The sequence below is a fragment of the Nicotiana tomentosiformis genome, chromosome 1 (genome assembly GCF_000390325.3).
Source record: "Nicotiana tomentosiformis chromosome 1, ASM39032v3, whole genome shotgun sequence".
Lineage (NCBI taxonomy): Eukaryota > Viridiplantae > Streptophyta > Magnoliopsida > Solanales > Solanaceae > Nicotiana > Nicotiana tomentosiformis.
Window position 1 is genome coordinate 5,847,416 of NC_090812.1, and position 24,578 is coordinate 5,871,993.

Genomic DNA, 24,578 nt, shown 5'->3' on the forward strand with positions numbered 1-24,578 from the left:
ATGGAAGATACTGCTCCTGTGAACACATCTGTCACTGGAGCGGGTAAAACTGCTGACGTTGTGGACGAAAATCAAACTGGCGATGATTGTTTGGTCGATTTACCTCACAATCACCCAATGTACCTTGGACCAGTAGATACGAGTGGAGCTCATCTCATTTCATTTCAATTAACAGGTACTGATAACTATACTCTTTGGGATCGATCAATGAGAATTGCTCTACGAGGAAGAAACAAGCTAGGTATTGTAGAAGGAAAGTGGAAAAAGGAGAAGTTTCGAGATAATCTGTGGGAACAATGGGAAAGATGTAATGCTATTGTACTCTCCTGGTTGATGAATGTTGTAGCTCCTCAACTTATTGGAGGAGTTGTGTTTGGATCAAGTGCACATGCAGTGTGGGAAGATCTCCGAGAGAGATTCAGCAAGGTAGATGGATCTAGGTCGTACAATTTGCACAAGGAGATTGCGACTCTGTATCAAGGTACCTCTTCAGTCTCTGTGTACTATACAAAATTAAAGGATATGTGGGATGAATACGAAACTCTAGTACTTACACCTAGTTGTGATTGTGAAAAATCTAGAGACTATGTAGTACACATGAGGAGGCAAAAGTTGTATCAATTTCTAATGGGCCTGAATGAGTCATACTCTCTAGCAAGGAGTCAGATACTACTAATGCATACTTTACCCTCAGTGAATCAAGCATACTCTATGATCATGAGAGATGAAAGCCAAAAATCAGTAGCTGCTATAGCAGGAAACTTAGGCACAACTACTATAACTTCTGAGAACTTTGAGCCTACTGCTTTGCTCAGTTCTAGATCTGGAAGGACTCAAAACAATAATTTTCAAACTAGTGGTCCTAATGTGCAGTCTGGCAACTTTTATCCTAATAGCTATCCAAGACCAAAGAAAGGCTATGGTGAGTTTTGTGAGTATTGTAGGAAGAAGGGTCATAGCAAAAGAAATTACTACAAGATCATTGATTATCCACAAGGACCTAAATCCAAAAAGAAAGGGGGAGCAGTCAATTCCTCTGCTTATAGTGTCTTCACTGAAGAAACATACCAAAAGTGTCAGGCACAACCACAATTCATGATGCAGACTCAACAAGGACAAAGTTCACAGATGCAGGCTCAACCACAATTGATGATGCAGACTCCAGGACTTCATAACAGTGGGCAGGGGAAACAAACATCTCAAACTCCTGCTTATTCATTTACTAAGGAACAATATGATCAAATAGTGCAGATGCTAAACAAAGTTACTGGAACCATTCCCTCAGCAAATATGACAGGTATCCGTAGTGCATGTTTAGTGAATAATAAAGCTCATGGCTGAATTATTGATACAGGAGCTACCAACCACATGGTGTCTGATCCTAATCTGTTGTCTAAGGCAGAAGAAATCAAGCCTAGTAATTCTAAGCAAGTTAATCTACCTAATGGAGAAGTAGCTAATGTTACACACATTGGTACTAGTATACTTTCAGCATGGAGCACAATAGAAAATGTGCTATACATTCCTCAATTAAGATATAATCTATTATCAGTGTCAAAACTAACTAAGGCTCTACGGTGTTGTGTCACCTTTTTTCCTGATTTCTGTGTGTTTTTAGAATCTTTAGAGTGGGATAGTGAAAGCGATTAATAAAGAGACAGATGGTCTTTACATTTTAGCACCACATGTAGCTAAAATACAAGAAACAAAGAGCATGGTTGTCAAAGAAGCTGAAGCAAAGAATCTGCAGAATGTAGCACAGAAAGAAGAAGTAGATGCTGAGCTGTGGCATAAGAGGTTGGGGCATGTGTCAAGTGGAGTACTTCAAAAGTTATTTTCAATAAAGCTAGACAATTGTATGTCTACTATAAATAAGTGTCATGTGTGCCCACTTGCTAAACACACTAGACTTCAATTTCCTAGTAACAGTATCAGAACTACTCAATGTTTTGAACTAGTACATGCTGATGTATGGGGACCATATAGAGTTCCAACTTTTGATGGAAATAAGTACTTTCTAACTCTGGTAGATGACTTCTCAAGAATGACTTGGTTGTTTCTTTTAAAGCTTAAATAAGATGTTTGTGTTGTGTTGAAACAATTTTTGTATTATGTAAGGACTCAGTTCCTAAAGGCAAGAGTCCTTTTGGATGCAAGTGGGTATATAAAGTCAAATATAAAGCCTCCGGAGAGGTGGAAAGATTCAAGGCCAGGCTAGTGGCTAAGGGATACTCACAGAAAGAGGAGATTGACTACAAGGAGACCTTCTGTCACGACCCTAAATTCCCTCCGTAGGAGGTCGTGATGGCACCTAGTCTCTAAGACTAGGTAAACTTATCAATACGGAATAATCATAAATATCTTAAATAAATAAACTACAATTCAAATAATTACACCTCCCAAAACCCGGTAGAAATAAGTCACAAGCTTCTAAAAATTTATTCTCAATGTTTCTATGTATCAAGGTCTAAAGAAAAATAAGGAAGCAACATAAAATAATAGAAGGGGACTCCGAAGTCTGCGGATGCTGGTAGATATACCTCGAAGTCTCCGTGCGCAGGTAACTCACTGACGTCTAGACTGGTAAGATGTACCTGGATCTGCACAAAAAGATGTGCAGAAGCGTAGTATGAGTACACCACAGCGGTACCCAGTAAGTGCCAAGCCTAACCTCACTAGAGTAGTGACGAGGTCAGGTCAGGCCCTACTGGAGAATAGATAATGACATGAAAAAAAATGTTTAAATAATTTAATAAGATAAAATAACAATGGAAATGAATCAAATAGTATGTCACATTTAATGACACCAAACAATTTCAAATAATATCTCGTGGAATCAAATCAGAATTTTCTTTCAGCTTTATGAAAATCACAACAATTAATCGAGGCAACTATGGCCATAAATCAATATCAACAAGGGCACTACCGAGGTACCGCCTTGTAGTTCTAAATCATAAATAAATTCACAATATCTCATTTCCTTATATCACCGTGGGAGCCTTCACAATTTATTTAAAGAAAATATTTTTTTCGAAATAGCATCTCGCGTTTTAGCCACTCTTATCACACCGCATGACTTCTAGTAGTCACCCCTTCTAGCTACGCATATCAAGCCACCCTTATCTCACCGCATGAGTTTCAATACCCAGACTTTATACCACCGCATGCGTATCAATATCACAATATATCATAATTTGTACCTCAAGTGCCCAATATTTCAATTTTCCAAAAATAAATCAACAACAATATTTTCAATAATAAAGAGCTCACGACTCATGCCAAAATAATCCAACAATAATATTTTTCCACAAATAAGAGCTCACGGCTCCATCACAATGAGTATCAAAAATCTTACGAAAATATTCAAGAATAAATAATTTAGCAAAACAATATTTCAAAATCTTTAATACGTTGCTTCAATATCAAATTAAAAAAAATGTCAAATACTTCATATTAATAATATTTAATTTAAAGAAAATCAACCTTCAAATAATGCACAGTATAAAAGAAACTAAGTTTCAATTAAACAGGTAAAATAATTAGCATGAAAAGATCAAACAAATTTAAAGTATATATCTCTGATCAATGATGAAGAATATAACAAGATAAAATAATTTAATAAATGCGCAACGATGATCTACACAATTTAAAAATATAATCTTTCACATTTAGCCCGTGTACACACTCGTCACCTTGTGTACACGACTTTCAACACATTTCAATAATCACATTAATATCAATTATAGGAAAAATTTTCCCCACACAAGGTTAGACAAGTCACTTACCTCGACTTGCTCCAATTTAACCAAGTAGTATGCTTTTTCCTCGATTTTCCGATTTCGGTCGATTCTTATCTAGTCATAATTAATTCGATACAGTCAACCAAAATTATAGAATTAATTCTGTAAGAAAATACTACATTTATCCGAAATTAACTCAAAAAATGGCCCGTGGGGACCAAGTCTCGGAATTCGGCGAAAGTTACGAAATATGAACGCTCATTCAACTACGAGTCCAACCATACCATTTTTACAAAAATCCGATATCAACTTGACCTCCAAATCTCAAATTCTCATTTTGAAATCCCTAGGCCCAAATCCTCTAATTTCACCTCAAAAACGTGTAATCTATTCGAAATATTTAATGATAATCCAATATAATTGACTAACAATGATCACATATGACTTACCTCAAGTTTTTCTTGAATTCTCTCTCAAAATCGCCCCAAAACCCGTGCTTGAAGGTCCAAAAATGACAAAACTCGGAACCCCCTCTGTTTTTAACATTCTATCCAGGATTTTTGCATCAGCGGTGATTTCTTCGCACCTACGGTCTTCGCATCCGCGGTGATATTCTCGCACCCGCGGTCTTCGCACCAGCGGTGCCTGGAGAGCCCATGCATTTTCGCTTCTGCGAATCATTCCTCGCATCCGCGAGCTCGCACCTACGATCCTTTTTCGCGCAGGTGCGATCACACTAGCTGCCCAGCTGCTTCAGCTCCTCCTCCAAATCCAAATTCGATCCGTTAAGCATCCGAAACTCACCCGAGGCCCCCGGGACCTCAACCAAACATACCAACAAGTCCTTAAATACCATACGAACTTAGTCGAATCCTCAAATCACATCCAATAACGCTTAAACACGAATCACACATAGATTCAAGCCTAATGAACTTTGCAATTTCTAATTTCTACAAATGACTCCGGAACCTATCAAATCACGTCTGATTTACTTCGAGTTTTGCGCACAAGTCATAAATGACATAACGAAGGTACTCAAATTTTCAGAATCGGATTTCGACCACGATATCAAAAAGTCAACCTCTCGGTCAAACTTCCCAAAGAAATTCAACTTTCGACATTTCAAGTCCAATTCTACTACGGACTTCCAAATAAAATTCCGATCACGCTCCTAAGTCCAAAATCACCATACGGAGCTATTGGAACCATCAAAATTCTATTCTGGGGTCGTTTGCACATAATTCGACATCCGATCACTATTTGAATTTAAACTTTTAATTTTTCTTTAAAATTTCATATCTCGGACTAGAGACCTCGGAATTTGATTCCGGGCATACGTCCAAGTCCCAAATCACGATATGGACCTACTAAAATTGTCAAAATACTGATCCGAATCCGTTTGCTAAAAATGTTGACCAAGGTCAACTCAGTTGAGTTTTAAAGCTCTAATTCACATTTTAATTCATTTTTCACATAAAAAATTTTTGGAAAATTTTACGGACTGCGCACGCAAGTGGAGTAATGATAAATAGTGCATTTCGAGGTATTAGAACACATAATTAATTATTAAATTTAAAGATGATATTTTGGGTCATCACATTCTCCACTTCTAAAACAAACGTTCGTCCTCGAACGGAGTTAGAAAAAGTACCTGAGCTGGTGAATAAGTGTGGATAACGGCTGCGTATATCAAGCTCGGTTTCCCAAGTCGCCTCTTCGACCGGATGACCCCTCCACTGAACCTTCAGGGAAGAAATGTTCTTTGACCTCAGCTTTCGAATCTGCCTATCTAAAATAGCCACTGGTTCCTCAACATAAGATAGATCCTTGTCCAACTGAACCGAACTGAAGTCTAACACATGAGACGGATCGCCGTGATATTTTCAAAGCATAGAAGCATGGAGTACCGGGTGAACTGCAGAGAGACTTGGTGGTAGCGCAAGTCGGTATGCCACATCTCCAACTCTTTCAAGAATCTCAAAAGGCCCAATATACCTAGGGCTCAACTTGCCCTTCTTCCCGAACCTCATCATACCCTTCATAGGCGAAACCCGGAGCAATACCCTCTCACCAACCATGAATGCAACATCACGAACCTTCCGATCCGCATAACTCTTCTATCTAGATTGGGCTGTATGAAGTCGATCCTGAATCAACTTAACCTTTTCCAAGGCATCCTGAACCAAGTCTGTACCCAATAGTCGAGCCTCGCCCGGTTCGAACCAACCCACTAGAGACCGGCACCGCCTACCATACAAAGCCTCATACGGAGCCATCTGAATGCTTGACTAGTAACTATTTTTGTAAGCAAACTCCGCAAGTGGTAAGAACTGATCCCAAGCACCCCCAAAATCTATTACACACGCACGAAGCATATCCTCCAGTATCTGAATAGTGCGTTCGGATTTCCCGTCCATCTGAAGGTGAAATGCTGTACTCAACTCTCCCCGAGTACCCAACTCACGCTGTACTGCCCTCCAAAATTGTAAGGTAAATTGTGTACCCCGGTCAGAAATGATAGATACCGGTACACCGTGAAGTCTGACAATCTCGCGAATATATACCTGAGCCAGCTACTCTGAAGAGTAAGTAGTAATCACAGGAATGAAATGAGCTGATTTGGTCAGCCTATCCACAATCACCCAAACTGTATCAAACTTCCGCTGAGTCCGTGGGAGCCCAACAACGAAATCCATAGTGATCCGCTCCTATTTCCATTCTGGAATCTCTAACTTCTGAAGTAATCTACCCGGTCGCTGATGCTCATATTTCACCTGTTGACAATTTAGACACCGAGATACATACCCCACTATGTTTTTCTTCATCCGCCTCCACCAATAGTGTTGTCTCAAGTCTTGATACATCTTTGCAGCACCCGGATGAATGGAGTACCGCGAACTGTGAGCCTCCTGGAGAATCAACTCACGCAAGCCGTCCACATTAGGCACACATAGCCTGCCCTGCATCCGTAATACATCGTCATCTCCAACAGTGACTTCCTTGGCATCACCGTGCTGAACTGTATACTTAAGGACAAGCAGATGTGGATCATCATACTGACGTTCCCTGATACGATCATAAAGAGAAGACTGAGAAACCACGCAAGCCAAAACTTGACTTGGCTCGGAAAGATCTAGTCTAACAAACTGGTTGGCCAAGGCTCGAACATCCAAGGCTAAAGGCCTCTCTGCTACCGGTAAATATGCTAAGCTGCCCAAACTCTCTGCCTTACGACTCAAGGCATCGGCCACCACATTGTCCTTCCCAAGATGATAGAGAATGGTGATATCATAATCCTTAAGCAACTCCAACCATCTCCGCTGCCGCAAATTAAGATCCTTCTGTTTAAACAGATATTGTAGACTCCGGTGATCGGTGTAGATCTCACAATGGACACCGTACAAATAATGCTGCCAAATTTTTAAGCATGAACAATAGCTGCTAACTCCAGGTCATGTACAGGATAATTCTTCTCATGCACCTTTAACTGTCTGGATGCGGAGGCAATCACCCTACCGTCTTGCATCAACACTGCGCCGAGACCAATACGCGACGCATCATAATACACAGTATAAGATTCTGTACCCGTACCTGTAGGTAATACCAATACTGGGGCTATAGTCAAAGCTGTCTTGAGCTTTTGGAAGCTCTCCTCACATTCCTCGGTCCACCTGAACGGAGCACCCTTCTGGGTTATTTTTGGTCATAGATTCAGCAATAGAAGAGAAACCCTTTACAAATCGGCGATAATACCCTGCCAAACCAAGAAAACTTCGGATTTCCGTAACTGAGGATGGTCTAGACCAATTCTGCACTGCTTCAATCTTCTTCGGATCTACCTTGATCCCTTCGCATGATTCTATATGACCCAAAAATCCCACTGAATCAACCCAGAATTCACACTTTGAAAATTTTGCATATAACTTCCTTTTTCTCAAAATCTGAAGCACAGTCCTCAGGTGTTGTTCATGATCTTCCCTACTCCGGGAATACACTAGAATGTCATCAATAAACACAATGATGAAGGAATTAAGATAGGGATGAAATACACAATTCATTAAGTGCATAAATGTTGCTGGGGCGTTGGTCAGCCCAAAAGACATCACAAGGAACTCGTAATGACCGTACCGAGTCCTGAAAGCAGTTTTCGGGATATCTGGCTCCTGAATCTTCAATTGATGATAACCTGAACGTAAGTCGATCTTAGAGAATACTCTGGCACCCTGAAGATGATCAAATAGGTCATCAATACGCGGCAACGGATACCTGTTCTTCACGGTAACCTTGTTCAGCTGGCGGTAATCAATATATATACGCATAGAACCATCCTTCTTCTTTACAAATAAGATAGGAGCACCCCAAGGCGATACACTAGGCCGAATGAAACCTTTATCAAGCAATTCCTGTAATTGTTCTTTTAATTCTTTCAACTCTGCTGGGGCCATACGGTATGGTGGAATAGAAATAGGCTGAGTGCCCGATAACAAATCAATGCCAAAATCAATATCCCTATCGGGTGTCATACCCAGAAGATCCGCTGGAAATATATCGGGAAAATCCATTACTATAGGAACTGACTCCACGGTAGGAGTATCAATACTAACATCTCTTACATAGGCCAAATACGCATCACACCCCTTCTCAACCATTCGTTGAGCTTTAAGAAATGAAACAACCCTGCTAGGAACATGATCCGAGGTACCTCTCCACTCTAGCCGCGGTAAACCTGGCATAGCCAACGTCACCGTCTTGGCGTAACAATCAAGAATAGCGTGATAGGGCGACAACCAGTCCATGCCTAAAATAATATCGAAATCCATCATACTGAGCAATAATAAATCAGCTCTGGTCTCAAAACCACTGATAACAATTAAACACGACCGATACACACGGTCCACAATAATAGATTCACCCACGGGTGTAGATACATAAACAAAAGAACTCAAGGAATCACGTGATACGCCCAAATACGGGGAAAAATAAGATGACACATAAGAATAAGTGGAGCCTGGATCAAATAAGATTGACGCATCTCTTTGACAGACCGGAATAATACATGTGATAACAGAATCGGATGCAACAACATCTGTCCTAGCAGGAAGGGCATAATATCTGGCCTGGCCTCCCCCTCTAGGGCGACCTCTACTTGCCCGACTTCCACCTCTAGCTGGATGTGCAGGTGGAGTGGCAACTGGTGCAGTAATCATGGCCTGAGAAGCCTGAGGACCCTATGGAATAGGTGGGGCCTGAGAAATCCGTAGAGGTGCACCCCTCCTAAGTATGGGGAAATCCCTCATAATATGACAAGTGTCACCACACTCAAAACAAGCCCTCGGAGGACGTGGCTGCTGGGACTGGCTCGGGCCTGATCGACTAGACTGTCTGCTAAAAGCACCCCGTACAGGAGGTACAGAAGATAGTAGTGGTGCATAATATGGAACCTGAGGTCGGGGAGTAGTCGGAACACTACTGGAAGCTGGAAGTGCTGAATGAATAGGACGGCTCACATAACCTCTACCACGACCGTCTGCAACTGGGGCACGAGAATTATTATATGTGCTAGAATCTCGGGGTCTTTTAGCTTCCCTCTCTTCCCTCTCCCGAGTCTGCATACCTTCCAATATCCTAGCAATTGACACCACCTGTTGGTATGTGATGTCCATCTCTAGCTCTCGTGCCATACTGTATCTGTTACTAGGGTGAAGACCCTCAATAAATCTGCGAACCCGCTCTCGAACAGTAGCAACTAAGGCTGGTGCATGCCTAGCCAAATCACTGAATCGGACCGCATACTCTGACACGGTCATAGAACCCTGGTGCAACTACTCAAACTCTGCGCGCCATGCATCCTTAAGACTCTGAGGAACATACTCCCTTAAGAACATATCCGAAAATTGAGTCCAAGAGAGTCAAGATGCCTCAGCGGGACTATCCAACTCATATGCCCGCTACCACTGGTAGGCTACTCCTCTAAACTGGAATGCCGTGAAAGAAACCCCTCTAGAATCCACAATACCCATAGTACGAAGGATACGGTGACATTCCTCCAGAAAACCCTGAGCATCCTCTGAAGCTAAACCGCTGAAAGTGAGAGGTTGGTACTTCTTATACCTCTCGAGCCTGAGTTGCTCCCTCTCTGAAACTGTTGCCCTAATCTCAGGCCGAACTGGGACAACTGGCTGCACTGGTATAACCTCTGGGGCATGGTCAACTTGGGCCCGTGGTTCTGGAGTACGGGCGGCGGGAGTCTGTGCTCCTCCCCCAGCCTGAGATGTGGCAGGAGCAAGTGAAATTAACCCTGCCTGAGCTAGAGTGCCAAACATACTCAAAAACTGGGCAAGAGCCTCCTGAAGTGCAGGAGTAGTAATAGGCGTCTCAGGTGCCTGCTCTCCAACTGGAGCTACTGGTGGCTCTGGTGCAGCAGCTCGTGCAGGTGCTCTGGCTGCACCACACAGTCTTCCTCGGCCTCTGCCCCATCCCCGGCCTCTTGCGGCTCCAACAAGGGGCGCAAGTGTATGCTCATCAGATCCAGTTGTGTGTCCTCACCATCTGTGAGAGAATAGAAAGATAATTGTTTAGAACTTTGAAATCAACAAAGGCGCACGATAAGGAATCAAAGAAGTGAATATTTCCTAACAGTTCTATAACCTCTCGAAGATAAGTATAGACGTCTCCGTACCGATCCGCAAGACTTTACTAAACCTTCTTGTGACTCATAACACCTATGAACCTAGTGCTTTGATACCAACTTGTCACGACCCTAAATTCCCTCCGTAGGAGGTCATGATGGCACCTAGTCTCTAAGACTAGGTAAGCCTATCAATGCGGAATAATCATAAATATCTGAAATAAATAAACCACAATTCAAATAATTACAACTCCCAAAACCTGGTAGAAATAAGTCACAAGCTTCTAAAAATTTATTCTCAATGTTTCTATGTATCAAGGACTAAAGAAAAATAAGGAAGCAACATAAAATAATAGAAGGGGACTCCGGAGTCTGCGGACGCTGGCAGATATACCTCGAAGTCTCCGTGCGCAGGTAACTCACTGACGTCTAGACTGGTAAGATGTACCTGGATCTGCACAAAAAGATGTACAGAAGCGTAGTATGAGTACACTACAGCGGTACCCAGTAAGTGACAAGCCTAACCTCAGTAGAGTAGTGACGAGGTCAGGTCAGGCCCTATTAAAAAATAGATAATGACATGAAAAAAAAATGTTTAAATAATTTAATAAGATAAAATGACTATAAAAATGAATCAAATAGTATGTCACATTTAATGACACCAAACAATTTCAAATAATATCTCGTGGAATCAAAACAGAATTTCCTTTCAGCTTTATGAAAATCACAATAATTAATCGAGGCAACTATGGCCATAAATTAATATCAACAAGGGCACTACCGAGGTACTACCTCGTAGTCCCAAATCATAAATGAATTCACAATATCTCATTTCCTTATATCACACCGGAGGGAAAACTCGCCGGAAATAGTCAGAGAGAAAAGTAAATGGAGCACATTTCCCAAGTCAAAGCTCATTTTTGGGCTTTTTGTGGAACCCCTTATATTACATAGCTAGTGACTTAACATCAACGAAGTAATAATCACTTTTTACTCAGCTTTGCTCTTAACCTCAACTTGTATATAAGTCCGTGACCTGAATTACACTTGATATGTTGAAGGATGCATACCACTAGATCCCAGTGACTATCATAATAATTTTGCATAACTAACTGACAGCACTAACAATAACGAAATATTCGGACTTGTCATGATAAGATAATTCAACGTACCAAACAATCTCCCTATAACGGCTTGGATTTGTTAAGGTGACCCTTCTTTTGGAAGTAATCTGACATTAGGATCTATAGGTGAGTCAATTGATTTGATGGTCATTCATGTTTCTGTAAGGCATTACTGATTGTCAAACCAATTGACTCACTTATAGATGCTAATATCGCTTGCTTTTCCCAGGAGAACTAGGGCGAAAGCATTACTGATAGTTAAACCAATTGATACCCTACAGATTCTAATGTCAATTGTACTAACTTGTAGTTTAGAAATCTTGGACATATTTAATCTGTGTTTGCTTGTATCTTATGAATGCTTATGAATGAGTCTGAGACTGGTGACAACTGTGATCTTTCTGGATGATATTTAAGTTTTTCAATAACTTAGTAATTTTAAGTGCACATAGCTTAATGTCCCATGTCACATACTTATTTATTTATTTATTTATTTATTTATTTATGCTTATCAAGTAACTGGAAATTCGGTGCTAATTATTTCCAAGAGGAGTACACACTGAACTATGTTTTGGCACCATATAGCAAACCCCAAGTTAAGCTAGGTTATGCAGTGGCAGACTCAGGATTTTGTGTAAGCGGATTCAATCTTAGAAGTACATAACTTAAGTCGTAAAATAGTAGTTGTCAAGTGGGTTCAAATAAAATATTTATACAAAATATACGCATCTTTAATCCTAATTTATACATATACACAGTATTAATTTTTGATGAAACGGGTTCAGTTGAACCCGCTTGCCACCACGTGCGTCCACCTGGTTATGTGTTATGTTAGTTCTGTGACATAACCTTCTTTGATGCATTCCTTAATCTTGTTTGGACTTCCCACTGAAGGTCTCCATCCTTAATGGAGTTGTCATGGGAGGTGGAGCTGGTGTTTTTGTACATGGTAGATTTCGAGTTGCAACATAAAAGTCGGTATTGCCTCTGCTTGAGTAGTAGATTTTGTCTTGTTATCTTCTTTCCCTTTTACATTTGATCTTTGACATATTTTCTGGCATTTGCTTGAAATTTCTGTCTCTATATTTTTTGTCTTATGGAATGCATCAATAAATGAATGTTCCAGTGGAATAGCACTAGCAAAATTCGAGCAAAACCTCACAAACTGTATATTTTCATGAGCTTTAGTTGGTACCTCGGATTTGCATTGAGGGTTTATTTTTTTTGGCATTAATATGTAACCCTTTTTCTAACTTGATGTTGGTTGCTATGTGTAATTGATACCAAAAACTTCATGTCCAACATATTCTTATGTACGTTAGCCTGTAGGTTTTTGCGATGTCCGAAACAGCTTTGGGACTCTTTCCTGATGTAGGTGCTTCTTACTGTTTATCAAGACTTCTAGGATTCTTTGGTAATTTCACTTGCCACATTGTTCATATTTATGAAGAAATTTACTGTTGTTGATGTAATTCATTCAAGTTTAGTGTGAAGTTATTTGCTACTTGTCATCGTTTGAAATTAAAAGTCACTACCTGGCTGCTCACTTGTTGAGGCTATCTTAAGAGCAATGGTGAAGTCAACTATTTGCATTTAATGATGCTTCTTCTTCCCCTATATCCTTGAAATCAAAAGTAAAAATGAGTCAGAAACAGAAAATCGGTCCTTAGCTCCTGCAGAAGGTGTTCAAAAGCTTGCTATACATACTATTTGGTGCATCTTCTCTTATAGTTTATGAATTTTCCGGATGTTCTTTTTATCTCTTTTCCGCCATTCGGCATTCATTGATCATATGTTTCCTCATTTTAAAAATAATTTTACACTCGTTATATAATCATACTTAGGTCGATCCTCTTCACATGAAAGTCTTTAAAAAATATTTTTCCTACAAATATTTGAGCAGTTAGCTGGATGTAAGCCTTAGTTTTCATGGTGATGGCTGAATTTGTCTAGCTTAAGTTATTACAAAAATTAGCCCTAGTTTTTATTCTGATAGCTGAATTTCTTTAGATCATTACAAATGTAAGATAGCCTTTGAAGACATGTAAAATTGCTGACATGTTTGAATGAATGATACCCGAGTTTATTTAGAGATACGATCCTTTCTTTTCTTCCCTTATTTTCTTTATTCTGATTATGTTGCTATTATTGCAGAAGACTAATTCTTGTGGTGTCATGATACAAAGAGAATTTGTAGGTACAAATGTTAAGTCTCATTCCCCTTGGCTAATTTCTTCTTTGGTAGGGGAATATGCTGGTCTTACTGGTGCTAGGTTGGATGGCACTGAAATGCTTGCTTTTGGTCTAGCAACCCACTTTGTCTCATCGAAGGTATAATGCCTCAATTTTCAGCATGTTCTGTCCATTTTCAATTGCTTCTACAGGAAATCAATGTCTTTTACCAATATGCCTAAACTGATATGATTGCTTCTATAGGAAATCTATGTCTGTTACTTATATGCCTAAACTGATGAATATATAGTTATAATGGCAACACTGATGTTGCCCCCTTTACATAACAACAACAACAACAACAACAAATCCAATGTATTCCCATAAATAAATGGGGTCTGGTGAGGGCAGTGTGTACGCAGACCGTACCCCTACCTTATAGAGATTAAGAGGTTGTTTCCGATAGACCCCTCGTGTTATGGTCATGCAGAATGGATCTTGTCACATGGCGATTTACTGGAAAATCTGTGTTCAACAGATCCTTTCCCTTGTTTCTATTCCGTGAGCGGTCTATTTTGATAACAATAAATAAGCTCGTTAAAGGGAGCCTATAATCTTAGGACTCGTTAGAGAGAGTCCTAGATCTCTTGTTTTTTATATGAATCTTGCCTGCCCTTTTTTATTCCTTCTCTCTTTTTTGACAAGGTGGGTTGCTCTGATGGTAAGCACCCTCCACTTCCAACCAAGAGGTTGTGAGTTCGAGTCACCCCAAGAGCAAGGTGGGGAGTTCTTGGAGGGAAGGATGCCGAGGGTCTATTGGAAACAGCCTCTCTACCCAGGGTAGGGGTAAGGTCTGTGTACACACTACCCTCCCCAGACCCCACTAGTGAGATTATACTGGGTTGTTGTTATTGTTGTTCTTTTTAAATAGAGAGTTTTATTACAAAGCTATTAAGCATAACTAGGAGTCTACGAATATAAAAAATCTACTAAATTAAGAATCCTAGTAAAATTAAACTACTGACTATTTAAATGCCCAACAAATATCTGCCAGGTACATCTGTATTCCTATCTACTTATCCCCTTTGACGTTACTATTTTCCTCAACTCGAGGGCCCTGCCTTGCATAAACTTTACCCACGAATGAGTCTCTAACATTACCCCCTCCTCTGTAAAGAGCTTGTCCTCAAGCTCGAAGCCTGGATAGGCATTACGAAAATATTCAGCATCCTCCCAAGTAGCATCTGACAAATCAAACCCACACCAGTGCACTAAGAATTTCCAATTTCCTCGATTAAGACGAGCTCGTAGAACAGAACAAGGCTAGGAACAACACGACCATCCGCTAGTGGTGGAAAAGTCGGAGTAACTGTAGGAGCAACACCCTTAAAAACTTTAAGGATGGATACATGAAATGCATTATGCAACTTACAGTCTTGGGGCAGCTATAACTCATACACAACTTCCCTTATTCACCGCAACACAGGAAAAGGCCCAAAGAACCAAGGTGCAAGCTTATGGCGTAGTTGACCCGCAACAGATTTTTGACGATAAGGATGTAAACGCAGCTAAACTAGTGAACCTGACTCATATGCAACCTCACGGTGACCTTTGTCATAAAATTCTTTCATCCTAACTTGAGCTTGTTGCAACTTGCTACGAATGTCAAGCAGAACTAAATCACGATCCAACAATGCATTGTCAATAGCCTCCACTCGTGAAGAACCAGCCACATAGGACAATAGACTAGGAGGATCTCGGCCATAAACAAACTTAAAATGAGTTGTTTACAATGCAGTATGAAAGGAAGTATTATAGCAATACTCTGCCCAAGGCAACCAATCAACCCACTTCTTTGGATAATCCCCAACCAAGCAACACAAATACATTTCAATAGTACGATTCACAAATTTAGTTTGACCATCAGTCTGAGGGTGATAAGCAGAAGAGAATGCCAACTTTGTTCCCCATTGACAAAACAATTCTCCCCAAAATGTGCTTGTAAAAATGACATCCCTATCACAAGAACGGGTATCCCATGCAAGCGAACAATATTCTCAAAGAAAACATGGGCAACACGGGTTGCATTGTAAGGGTGAGACATGGGTATAAAGTGTGCATATATGGAAAAACGATCTACTACCACAAAAAATACTGTTTTGCCCCAATCCTTTGGTAAGCCATCAATAAAGTCCATTGAGATATCAGCTCATATTTGCTCAGGAAGTGCAGGTGGCTGTAGTAAACCTGCAGGGCTTAGATGTTCAGCCTTATTGCGTTGACAAACTGGACAAGCAACGACATAATTCCCAATAATCGACTTCATATCCTTCCAGTAGAAATCTTGTCGTATGCACAACAATATTTTCTGTACCCCTTCATGGGCATTATCATGATATCCCGACAGAATAGTAGCAATCAATTGGGAAGAAGGCAGCAAGTAGATACGACCTTTATAAAATAGTAGCCTGTCTTTGATTGACCAGGAGGCATCAAGTTCTTAATGAAGCACTTGTTGGACTAATTCTTGCAAGGAAGCGTCATTACATATCTCTTCTCTAATCGCATCAAGCAGTAGTACACGTGGTTGGTTGATGGCATACAGTAATTCCTCTTTACCAGGACGGTGTGACAAGGCATCAACATCCTTATTCAAGTGGCTTGCCTTATACTCCACACAAAAATCAAACCCCATAAGCTTGCTGATCCAATGTTGTTGAGGTAAATTGGTAAGACGTTCCAACAAATATTTAAGGCTATAGTGGTCTGTGCGAATCAAGAAAGATCTGCACCATAGATAAGGGCGTCAATGTTGCACTGCTTTAGCCAAGCCAATTAATTCTCGCTCATATGCAACCAATTTAAAATGTCGAGCTGCCAGTTGTCGACTGAAAAAGTAATAGGATGGCCATTCTGTTGCAACACCGCTCAAATACCACCCCCCGAGGAATCACATTTAATTATAAATGGATCATTAAAATTTGGTAATTGTAAAACAGGAGCAGTTGCAAGTGCTTTTTTAAGAGTGTCAAAAGAAGCCAAAGTTGTTTCATCCCACTGGAACAAATTTCTTTTAAGCATGTTAGTTAAAGGGGCTGCTATATGACTATAATTTCTTATAAATTTACGATAATAACCTTTTAAGCCTAAGAATCCGCGCAAGGTAGTGGTGGACTGTGGTTGAGGCCAATCAATGATAGTCTGAACCTTGTTTGTGTATGCTGCCACACCTGTTTCAGACACCACATGACCAAGATATGCTACTTGGATATCTCCAAAGAAACATTTAGATCTCTTGACATAAAGGTTATGAGCACATAATAACTCAAAAATGATGCCAATATGAGTGAGATGATCATCCCATGTCTTGCTATATATTAAAATGTCATCAAAGAAAACCAACACAAACTAACGCAAGTGTGGTTGAAATACCTCATTCATTAGTGCTTGAAATGTTGATGGAGCGTTTGACAATCCAAACGGCATAACCAAAAATTCAAAGTGGCCATGATGCGTGCAAAAGACTGTCTTCTCAATGTCTAGGGGATCTATGCGGACCTGATGATAGCCCGACTTCAAATCTAGCTACGTGAAGTATCTGGACCTGTAAAATTGGTCCGATAATTCATCCACCACTGGAATTGGAAATTTATCCTTCACTGTCTTGGCATTGAGCTCACGATAATCAACACTAAAATGCCAAGTTCCATCATGCTTACGAACCAATAAAACTGGAGATGAGAAGGGTGATCTACTAGGCCGAATGATTCCTTATCTTAACATATCTGCACACTGTTTTTCTATCTCATCTTTCTGCAAATGAGGATATCGATATGCTCGAACTACCACTGGTTTGGAACTAGGTAATAAGCAAATGCGATGATCAAAATTTCGCATTGGAGGTAGCCCAGTAGACTCTTGAAACAAGTCAGCAAATTCGGCCAAGACCTGCTCCAGTTTGTTGTGGTGCTCATCTAAATCATGCAATAATTGAAGCTGCAATTTCGAACAGGTTTACTGCCCTTGAAAGACGACTTGTTTCTCATTTGAAGTAAAACCCATTTCAAGTATAACGAATTCCCAAAGAATGGGGCCTAATATTTGTAACCAAATCACCCCTAGAACAATGTCAAAGCCATCTAACGGAATAACAAAGAAGTCAACTTCAAAGTTTTGGTTATCAATAAAGAAGGATACTGATGGGCAAGTTCCTTTACTATAAACTTTTTCTCCATTAGCCACTGATACATTGGCACTTGTCCCATGCTATACTTGTATCCCCAAGTGTTGCGATGTTGTGTAACTTATGAAATTGTGTGTGCTGCCCGAATCAACCAGGCTCAACAATGGTTGACCTTTCATGATTGCTAATAACTACATTGTTCTTGCACTCTTCTATCCCGTGATGGCATATAAGGAAATTTCAGGTTCTTCCGCATCTTTATGGTCATGTTCTTCATCATCTAGATCAGTTAGTTCCAACCAAAATAGCTTCTTACATTGATGCCCAATCGAATACAATTCATCACAATTATAACACAATCGTTTTTCCCTTCTCTCTGCCATTTTAGCCCTTGACAACATTTTTATGAAAGGAGCAGAAGAACTTACCAACTTTGGTTCAGTAATCCCACCTGGTGCATTGCTACCCTTTGGAGTTGGAGTTGTTGAACTTGTAGTAGTACTGAAATAACCTTTAGTCCCTTTCCAAGTCTCCCTTCGAGAAGATGTTGCCCACACCACCTTCTGTTTCTTTTCAAAAGCTCGAGCTATATTCATGGCATGAACCAAATCTGGTGGACTACGCATTTCAACATCAAGCCGAATGGAATCGATTAGCCCGACGGTGAAAAGACTAACTTGCTGGTCCACACAAACACACTTACAGGCCTGGCTAAACGTTTATAAAATTGGCGCTGATATTCTTCAATTGAGCCCGTTTGCTTAAGATTCACCAGATCACCTAGTGGGTTACTGCCCGGTGGAGGCCCAAACCTGATGGCACAATATTCTTTGAATTCCGACCAGTCAACTGATGGATACTCTTGTTCCACTTGACGATACCATAAATGTGCCTCATCTAGAAGATGAAATATTGCAAATCCTACCTTATCTGCTTCATTTGTTCTCTGATTGGAAAAGAATTTCTCACAACGGTGTAGCCAAATCAATGGGTCTTCAGATCCGTCAAAAGTAGAAAAATCCAGCTTTGTGTACCTTGATACCACACTATTTTCTGTCAGGTGATTAGGTCGATTCTCTGGTCTGTAGGGTTGGTTACCTACATTGCTGCTTGCTCCAACATCAAAATCCTTTCCTTGATTTTTGTTAAACCCAACAATGAACTCCTGCAATTGTAACGATAATTGTTGCAGTTGATTAACCATCCTTGATTCAGATTATGCCACTGCTTATGTTATTCTTGCTTTGTTGTAGCCTGTGCCTCTTGAAGGAGAGCCTGTAACTCATTATGTTTGCTTGGATCGCCCATTGTGTTTGTCTCTGGTACCAAGTTGTTATGGTCACACAAAATGGATCTTGTCACATGGTGATTCACTGGAAAGTCTGTGTTCAACAGATCCTTTCCCTTATTTCTATTCCGTGAGCGACCTATTTTGATGACAATAATTAAGCTCGTTAAAAGGAGCCTATAACCTTAGGACTCGTTAGAGAGAGTTCTAGTTCTCTTGTTTTCTTATATAAATCTTGCCTGCCCTTTTTTATTCCTTGTGTCTTTTAAATAGAGTCTTGTTACAAAGCTATTAAGCATAACTAGGAGTCTACGAATATAATAAATCTACTAAATTAAGAATCCTAGTAAAATTAAACTACTGACTATTTAAATGACCAACAAATATCTACCCGGTGCATCTGTATTCCTATCTGCTTATCCTCTTTGACGTTGCTATTTTCCTTAACTCGAGGGCCTCGCCTTGCATAAACTTTACTCACGAATGAGTTTGTAACACCTCGGCTCAAGGAACAGTGGAGACAAAATAACAAGTGCAGGCAATAATAACAATAATGTATTATGGTAATGGTGCAAATGACACAACAAATAATAGTAAAAACCATGAATAAGATAATACAAAAATAGTCGTAGTTCTAATGGTAATCTTAGGAGGAACACACTACTATCTGTCAACCTACAACCCTATTCCTTGACCTCCACACCTTTCTATCTGGGTCATATCCTCGGTAAGCTGGAGTAATAACATGTCTTGTCTAACTACATCTCCTCAATACTTCTTAGGCCTACCCCTTCCCTTTATCAGACCCGCCATAGACAACCTCTCACACCTTCTGACCAGATCATCTATGTCCCTCATCTTCACATGCCTGAACCATCTCAACCTCGATTCCCGCAATTTGTCCTCCACAGATGCCACTCCTACCCTGTCCTTAATAACTTCATTCCTAATCCTGTCCTTCCTGGTATGTCGACACATCCATTTCAACGTCCTCATTTTGGCAACTTTCAATGTCTGAACATGGGACTTCTTGACAGGCCAGCACTCAGCCTCATACAACATAGTCGGTCTAACCACCACTCTATAAAACTTGCCCTTAAGTCCAGGTGGCACATTCTTATCACACAAAACCCCTGAGGCGAGCCTCCATCTCATTCACCCCGCTCCAATACAATGAGTAACATCCTAGTCAATCTCCCTGTTGCCTTGAATAATAGACCCAACATACTTGAAACTATCTTTTTTGGGGATGACTTGAGTACTAATCTTCACTTCCACTCCTTCTTCATGCATCTTATTACTGAACTTGCACTCCAAGTACTCAGTTTTTGACATACTCAACTTGAAAACCTTAGACTCCAGCATCTGTCTTCAAACTTCCAACCTAGTGTTAACTCCGTCTCGCGTTTCATCAATCATGACTATGTTATCAGCAGATAGCATAAACCATGGCACCTCTACTTGTATATGTTGTGTCAACACCTCTAACACTAAGTTTAACAAAAACTGGCTAAGAGTCGATTCCTGATGCAACCCCATCTCCACTGAAAAATGATCCAAGTCTCCTCTCACAGTCCTCACCCAAATCTTCACTCTCTCGTACATGTCCTTAATCACCCTAATGTACGCTACTAGAACACCGTAGCCTCTATACATCTCCATAGGACCTCTCTCGGGACTTTATCATAGGCCTTCTCTAGGTCTATGAATACCATATGCAAGTCCTTATTCCTCTCCCTATACTGCTCCACTAATCTCCTCACAATGTGAACGGCTTCTGTAGTAGACCGTCATGGCATAAATATGAATCGGTTCTCGAAAATAGTAACACTACGTCGCACCCTCCTCTCCACCACCCTCTCCCAAATTTTCATAATATGACTCAGCAACTTAGTACCCCTATAGTTGTTGCAGTCCTGGATATCACATTTGTTTTTATACAACACGATAATCAAACTCCACCGCCAATCTTCGGCATCTTCTTCGTCCTGAAAATGACGTTAAACAACACAGTAAGCCACTCCAAGCCTGTCCGATCCACTTCCTTCCAAAATTCCACTGGAATCTCGTCAGGCCCAATTACTTTACCCCTGCCTATTTTCCGCATTGCCCCCTCAACCTCTTCGCTCCTAATACGCCTACAAAACCCAAAATCACTCTGACTCCCTGAGTTTTCTAACTTACCTAGCATGATGTTCTTGTCCCCTCCCTCATTCAAGAGTCTATGGAAGTACTCCTGCCATCTACGCCTGATACACGCCTCTTCCACCAGAACTTTACCATCTTCATCTTTGATGCACTGATGGTAGGCTATAATCTCGTATTTTAGTCGCTTATTGCACTCCAATTTACTACACTTTATTAGTTTTGAGCTTTAATTGCTAGTATTTTTTACTCATTGCATGTTTTATGTCTTGTAGGAGTAATTTCGAGCTATGTGGATGGATGTAATAAATTCGAGCTATTTGAAGCTTTGAAGTCTGAGTAAAAGCCTAAGGGATTAAACCGGAATCACGTTCGGGGATCAAAAATCACATCTGGATGTCAAAACGCACGAACAAATCCATACTCTGAGAAAACCCCATAGCCGCGGTGCGTGGGGTGTCGCGCTTGTGAATTTTCCTGTAGCTTGACAGATTTTAACTGTCTGGATTTTCCCACTAATGTCCCGCATGGCGCGTCGCCCCATGCGGCACGCCTGTGCAAATTTTACAGAGTAATTATCCTATTTCACGTAGGAAAAAGTGATTTCGTTTGGGCCTGACCCTACTTGGTATAAATACATGGAAAAACATAATTTTCTAGACTTTTGACATACTTTCGACCTAAGGAGGCTAAGGAGTGGTTGGAAGAACACGAGCACAAGTATTTCATCATTCATTCCTCACTCAAGACACAAGTTTGGATTGAGTTTATGTTTTCCTATACTTTAATTTTATATATGATAAATTGCTCCATATTTACGGAGTAGTTACCATTAGGGTTTAATGGATTTGGTGTATTGATGATTGTGTGTGGATTATAACTCTAGTTTTATGTATTGAAGCGTTTTATGGATGATTTAATTGTTGCATCTATATTCACTATGGATTGAAACCGACCTCACGTAGCATATTGAGCAATGCAGTTGAAGGCCCGTTGATGAAGAAGACTCCAGGGGAGATAGTTGCAATTCTTGATGAGTTGTCTGAAGATGCAAATCAATGGCCCTCTAAGAGTGCTGAAAGAAACAGATGAACTAGTATTTACCAGGTTGATGCTAACACATCTGTGCAGGTACAACTTGATGATAAGGCCAAAGAGGTAAGAAAGATGATCTTAGACTTGATACAAAGTGAGCCTCATGCAGCATGTGATATATGTGGAAGAGGACACCCTACTCATGAGTGTCAAGCCTCAACTGAGAAAGTAAATGTTGTGGGAAATTATAATGCGATGGGACAGAGGCACCCCGATTTTTTATGGAGTTCAGCTGGGGGTACTGCGAATGCATGTGATAGGTTACAACTACCTTGATTTATGTTTTGATGATCTAACAAACTTACTGCCAAGAACCAGATAACGAACCAGTTACATATCCTTAAGAACTTAAGATCCAAAGGTTCAAGCTTGGAATATGCTTCAACTCTTCAGAGTCAGAGGAACAACAGAGGGAACAGATAACTATCGTTTCCCGAGGACACAGTACAAGTCAACTGCCCCAGCTGTAAAGTTGCTGCCTGCACACGCTACAGTGCAGAAACAGTGCAACAGTCAACTTTATGGGGAGTGTCTTTTACCTACCTTGCTTACATCATCCTAGTGATGTCACAAATGCATGATTAACATCAAGGAAGGTAAAATAAATCACCTGTTCACTTAGAGAAATCATTCAAGCTCTCACACGGTCATCAAGCAATCAATTCTCAAGTGCATCAAGAACAAAGAACAACACTACTACGGACCAGTTCCCCACAACAAGTCATTGTATGTCCTTAGTTGAGTTGTGACTTTATAATAGTTCTTAAATTGTATTTCCTACTTAGCTTGTTTAGAAGTACTCTGTAGGAAACTCTTTGTAAACCTTAAACCTTTGTGTTTGAGTCTTGGCTAGAGCTAGTCGAGTTGTAAAGACTTTGTAATAGATTTATTACAAAGTGGCTTGTAATAGAGTATTACAATTTAGTGAAGGATTAAGAGGTTAATTCCTAGGTTGCATAGGTTGTAATCTAAAAGTTGCTCAGTAGTAAAGTTGAAATCCTACAAAGGTAGGTCGTAATTTTTAATCCCGTTGAGCTGGAAATTTTCCATGTAAATTTCCTCTTGTCAGCTACTTACTGCAGTGTGCGTGTGTTCTATTGGAACTGATAGAGAACCTGGTTCTCTAGAGAGTTTGGTGGACCCTTATATTCTATCAATTGGTATCCGAGCGGTTTCTTTCTATCAGTTTAACACCTAGAAAGGATCCTCATGGCTGCTCCTCCAAACTTCGAAGAAGGCCAGTCTACTTACATACCACCTAGGTTCAATGGACAGTATTACGGATGGTGGAAAACTAGGATGCACGATTTCATCATGGCTGAAGATTTTGAGCTATGGGATGTCATATGTGACGGACCTTTTGTTCCCACCAAGAATCTTGGCGACCCAGCTGCAGCCATTCCCAAGATGAGGAAAGAATTCAATGATGCTGATCGAAAGGCCATAGAAAAGAACTTTCGTGCAAAGAAAATTCTTGTTTATGGCATTAGTCCTGATGAATATAACAGGATATCGGCATGCCAATCAACAAAAGAAATCTGGGAGGCTCTTCAGATAGCTCACGAAGGAACAACACAGGTTAAGCAATCCAAGATTGACATGCTCACAACTGAATACGAGCTTTTCAGGATGAAAGATGATGAACTCATCCAAGATATGCACACTCACTTCACCTTCATCATTAATGAGCTTTACTCTCTTGGTGAAACTATTCCAAGAAACAAGCTTGTCAGGAAAATCCTTAGTGTTCTGCCCAGTTCTTGGGAAAGCAAAGTGAACGCCATTACAGAGGCAAAGGACTTGCAGACACTGACAGTAGATGAACTTGTTGGCAATCTGAAAACATATGAAATGAAGAAGAAGAAGAAAAAGGACAATGAAAGAAGAGAACCCAAAAGGGAGAAGAACCTGGTCCTCAAGACAAACAACAATGATTTAAGTGGTGAGGATGGTGATATGGCTTACTTGACAAGAAGATTCCAGAAGATGGTTCGCAAGAATGGAGGCATTCCAAAAAGGGAAAACTCCAGCAAGCCAAAATATTATGACCTCTGCCATAAATATGGCAAGCCAGGACACTTCATCAAGGAGTGCGCCCTCTTAAAGCAAGATCAGTACAAAAACAACTTTGACAAAGCAGTCAAGAGAACCCGGTTCCTGATAAATGCTTCAAGAGAAAGAATGCCGCTGACAATGTTGTAAA

General features: G+C 40.4%; 2 protein-coding genes and 1 long non-coding RNA gene across 4 annotated transcripts; all 3 read left to right on the forward strand.

The window, feature by feature from the left end:
- LOC138896892 (uncharacterized) lies at positions 1-2,295 on the forward strand. The gene is made up of 5 exons (XM_070182460.1): positions 1-1,297; positions 1,355-1,512; positions 1,628-1,856; positions 1,959-2,026; positions 2,119-2,295. Exons 1-5 carry the CDS (start codon positions 1-3, stop codon positions 2,293-2,295), a joined length of 1,929 nt encoding a protein of 642 aa, XP_070038561.1.
- Positions 2,296-11,977: 9,682 nt separating this feature from the next.
- Positions 11,978-13,922, forward strand: LOC108945933 (uncharacterized). 2 transcript variants are annotated; one of them, XR_011408238.1, is made up of 4 exons: positions 11,978-12,087; positions 12,387-12,470; positions 12,822-12,906; positions 13,738-13,922. It is a non-coding gene; the product is annotated as an uncharacterized lncRNA (long non-coding RNA). The 2 variants fall into 2 exon arrangements; XR_011408237.1 differs by lacking the exon at positions 11,978-12,087 and having other exon boundaries at positions 12,339-12,470; positions 13,738-13,921.
- Positions 13,923-23,584: 9,662 nt separating this feature from the next.
- On the forward strand, positions 23,585-24,577 carry LOC138896896 (uncharacterized). Its single transcript, XM_070182498.1, has one exon. It carries the CDS (start codon positions 23,585-23,587, stop codon positions 24,575-24,577), a length of 993 nt encoding a protein of 330 aa, XP_070038599.1.
- Position 24,578: the final 1 nt, after the last annotated feature.

Bases quoted from the DNA above. Each gene is read 5' to 3' on its own strand.
- LOC138896892 (XM_070182460.1), top strand. From the start codon at position 1: ATGGAAGATACTGCTCCTGTGAACACATCTGTCACTGGAGCGGGTAAA. The intron at 1,513-1,627 runs GTGCTATACATT...TAGAATCTTTAG, and splicing joins CATGGAGCACAATAGAAAAT to AGTGGGATAGTGAAAGCGAT. The intron at 1,857-1,958 runs GTATGTCTACTA...GTTTTGAACTAG, and splicing joins TTCAATAAAGCTAGACAATT to TACATGCTGATGTATGGGGA.
- LOC138896896 (XM_070182498.1), top strand. From the start codon at position 23,585: ATGGCTGCTCCTCCAAACTTCGAAGAAGGCCAGTCTACTTACATACCA.